The sequence below is a fragment of the Acartia tonsa genome, chromosome 6 (genome assembly GCF_053477335.1).
Source record: "Acartia tonsa isolate MP-2025a chromosome 6, ASM5347733v1, whole genome shotgun sequence".
In the NCBI taxonomy this organism is placed as follows: Eukaryota; Metazoa; Arthropoda; class Copepoda; order Calanoida; family Acartiidae; genus Acartia; species Acartia tonsa.
Genome location: NC_137265.1, coordinates 13,228,079 through 13,231,923, shown reverse-complemented (window position 1 = coordinate 13,231,923; position 3,845 = coordinate 13,228,079). Strand labels below are relative to the sequence as shown.

The following is a 3,845-nucleotide window of genomic DNA, read 5'->3' as shown; positions in this document are numbered from 1 at the left end:
GTTGATTATTTGAGCATAAGAAAAATGCGCTAAAACCATTTTTAGATGTTGACACCTAAGTTTTGAATTTTAGATTTTACTGTACTTTTTAAATAAAAACTGAAATATTTTTTGTTGTTCTATTAATTGTCTTAAAAAACGAAGAAATTAAGCCATTAATCATTAAATTCTGATAACTATAAGTGGGGTAAAATTGCTTTCAAAAAAGTTCTCATAAAAAAAACACACTGTATATTAATATTAGGTATATAAGAGAAATTTGTGCACATACAAAACTTTATTTCTTATACAGCTATTCCAATCATATGAAGATAATAGCTGTAATCAAATTTTAATATGGTGGAATAGCTATATAAGGTATACATAAAAAGTAGGTATATCTACTTCAAATATGTATGTGTAACATTAATGATGTAAATCTCCATGTTATGTATAGCAATGTTTTATAGACAGCTTTCCGCGCGCAATAAAAATTATAAGATTCTAATCAAAGAGTTCTATTCCAGTTCTAAAAAATTTAAAATTAAGCCTCATTTCTTATTAGTGAAAATTATTAAAAGTATTATATGAATTTGATATATGTGGAAAAGATTTTTTTTTAAATAGCGTTTTATTTTAAAATGTGAATAAAGTTATGAATTTAAGGTGTTTTAATGATTTTTTTAAACGTGTTCTTTTTTTAGGAATATGTACTGTGATGTGAAAAGGCTAAACAATTAATAATATCAATTTAATATGAATAAAATAAACTAATCAGAAATAATTCTTGTTTGTTTCTTTTCTTTTCTATGTGTTAAATAAATTTGACTGACTGGCTGATGGACGGACAGACAGGCAATCCAATTGTATTATAGAGTAGTTTTGCTATTACTAAAAAAAATTCAACTAATCCCTGACAGAAATAGAACTTTATAGCATAAAACCAGCACCAGAGCTATAAGAAATATTTCATTGAAAATAAAAAAAAAAACCAATTGGTCTAAAGGTTGATGAGATCTTTCTACTTTTGAAATTAGCAAGACATGTTTTTCTTTAGGTGCAAAATGGGCGGAGTTTTGAAACTGAGAAAAATTTGGTAAATATAAGAAATCGGAATAAAGGATAATGGGACTGAATGATAACATAGAGTAAATTACAGGTTCTTTTAAAAAGGGGTGGAGTCAGGTTTTACAGGTATTAATAAGTATCAAAGAATTTCGGTAACCGTTACTTAAGTAAAGTTCCATATAAATGGGCTAGGGATTGTTTGTTTATAACTAATTTTCTTTCAGCTTCACAAGAGAAATCGCACCAAGAAAAAATGTCCCCTCCTAGATTCTTTTACTGTTTTTTTTTGTAACTAAAATTGCAAGAAGACTGCCTTCTTTTTTTAAGTGCCTCTTAAGCAGCAATCAAAAAATTAATTTTTCTCTTAACTGACAAAGCGAATCATGGAGTAGCTAAAACTAAATACCTATTAAAGCATAAATAAGAATGACAACATCCATGAAAGGAAAGCTCCTCAACCCAGACTGTAAATAATTATTAACAAACATTTTAATTAGAGAAAAATAATCTCTGTATAAAAGGATCTTGTTAACCACTGAACCACTATAAACCACAGTGTAGATCCTTAAAGGTTTTTTAGTGTTTAAAAAAACTTAAATTTAGATAGGGGATCAACTTCCCCTTTCCCTTAAGTAGCCCCTAGAGGCCTCTAGGAACGTAGTTGCTAGTATAACATACATATTTGAAGAAAGAGTTATGAATAAATTAAAAATACAAGTTTCAAATAGTAACTTTATTTAACAAAACAATTTTTAAGATAATAATATAATTAATACAATATAATTGATATATAGATATAATATAAATAAACATTTTTTATTTGTGTTAGATTAAATATTTTATAGCTTTGCCAATCTTGCACAGAACCTGCGGGGTTGACTTCTATACAGACAACTCTCAATCAACCAACCATTGCAAATTGGGTGTGTGTTCCCAGAGCAGTTCAAGCCAGGCTTGCAGAACGGGTTTTTGCCGTCGTTATTGAAAATTACACATCCTGGGGTTGGTACAAATTGTGGGCCAGGTCGTTGGGGAAAGTCCTTAGCTGGGGGTTCAGGAACAGGAGGCCCACCTCCTAGCTCACCTACTCCATCAGGATATTCATCAGGATAAAAATCATCTTGGAACGCCTCCTCATAATAAACATCAAGGTCATCAAAGGCCTGGTCTTGAATCCACTCCGGGGTGTAGAGGCCAGATTCAACTGAGAAGACCTGGGCAGAGGCACATGCCAAGCTGGCAAACAGTAACACTAAGAACTTCATCCTGAAAAAGTAAATTAGTTTTAGTATGTTATATAAAAGGTGCAAGACTTGAATAAAAATTATGTATTGCATAGAAGAAGCCTAGGAGCAATTATGTGGGTGGCTAGACTTGTGATTGAATGCTTCTAAAAAATCCATCAGTTGATTGAGTTGTAAAATCTAAAGCTTTAAATCAATAATTGGCTACATTATACAAAATAATGGAAATTTTAACTTACTTTGTATGTGTAGAGGTAAACATGAACTGATGAATTGATATAAAATCTCTTCATTTATATACCAAGTAAAACCTGGTTCCACCCCTTTTTTTTGTAAGAACCTGAATTTTACCATTCTGCCCCAAAGTATAGAAAATCTCCTCCTCCTTTATTTATGATAATCCTCCCCCCCCCCCCAATTGTTTTCTTTATAATTTAAAAAAAAACTCCGCCCATTTTGTAACTATGTTATTTCTTCTCCTTCCCATTTATGTGTATAAGGATTAAAGGACAAAAAGCTTATTTTATTATTTTTAACATATTTTAGTTATTTCATTGTTATTTTTAAAAGCAATGTTTTTTATAAATAGGTTTGCTATGTCTGTCAATTTGGGCGCGATGGAATTGTCCCATCGATTGACAAGGTGATTCCTGTAATAGTTAGGCATTATTTTAAAAGCGTGACAACTCTATAATCATTACCAGAATAACCTTACGTCTGTTTTAAACATGTCGTTTTTTTTTAACTTATTTGACAACAATTTTTATAATTACAATATTCTTCTGATTTTGGAATACAGATTCCTAGGACAACTAAGTACGATGGTACAAGTCTTAAAAATGTGTAAGTATGTTCATAAACAGCATCCTGTATTTAAGCAGTTTTGCAACAAATAATATTGTTTAGACTTATACATTTACATTCTGTTACTGTCCGTTTGTACTACCGTTTGTGATTTTCGCTTTAATGAATATTGTCATCCTTGTTTTCTGTTATTAAAGGTATCAAAATTGTTTTCTATTTTTTGGGAAGCTTACTATCGGTCCTGTGATGGTTTTAAGCTATATAGATCATTTATTTACCCCCCACCCCGCCCAAAGTTTTCAGTTTTTATTTATAAATTTGTGGAAGACAGTTTTAATCAGAGAGAGAGAGGGGACAATGGACTGTTTATTTCACAAGTACCCAAACTTTTATCATAGCGTTTCTCATTTGTTGTCCTAACAACTTTGGGGACTTCAGTGAATTCTAATTGGTTGGATCATTAAGTTGATTGTCCAAATGTTTAAATTTACAGTAGGGGTAATTGAATGTATCATTATTGGGGATGAAAATCAAATTATCGGCCATTGTCTTATCCAGCTTATACCAATAACGAAATTAATTCGGGAAAAAATCACGAAACCTATACGTGTTTTTCAGCTGTCGTTGGGGGGCAACATATCGTAAAATTGACGACCTCTCCATTTGCCCCCCAAATATTATTTTCGATTTATTTTGCTTGTTGGTTATACCTTATTCCTGTGTCTTATCCCTTTAGATTCCTGTTTTTAA

The 3,845-nt window shown here is 31.0% G+C and overlaps 1 protein-coding gene across 1 annotated transcript; it reads right to left on the bottom strand.

The window, feature by feature from the left end:
* Nucleotides 1-1,765: 1,765 nt before the first annotated feature.
* LOC145323276 (uncharacterized) lies at nt 1,766-2,553 on the bottom strand. Its single transcript, XM_080165704.1, has 2 exons — nt 2,531-2,553; nt 1,766-2,313 (listed from the first exon to the last, which is right to left on the bottom strand). The coding sequence occupies exons 1-2, from the start codon at nt 2,551-2,553 to the stop codon at nt 1,887-1,889; spliced, it is 450 nt and encodes a 149-aa protein (XP_080021830.1). The 3' UTR covers nt 1,766-1,886.
* Between the last annotated feature and the right edge of the window lie 1,292 nt (nt 2,554-3,845).

Bases quoted from the DNA above. Each gene is read 5' to 3' on its own strand.
- LOC145323276 (XM_080165704.1), bottom strand. From the start codon at position 2,553: ATGTTTACCTCTACACATACAAA. The intron at 2,314-2,530 runs GTAAGTTAAAAT...TTACTTTTTCAG, and splicing joins TTTACCTCTACACATACAAA to GATGAAGTTCTTAGTGTTAC.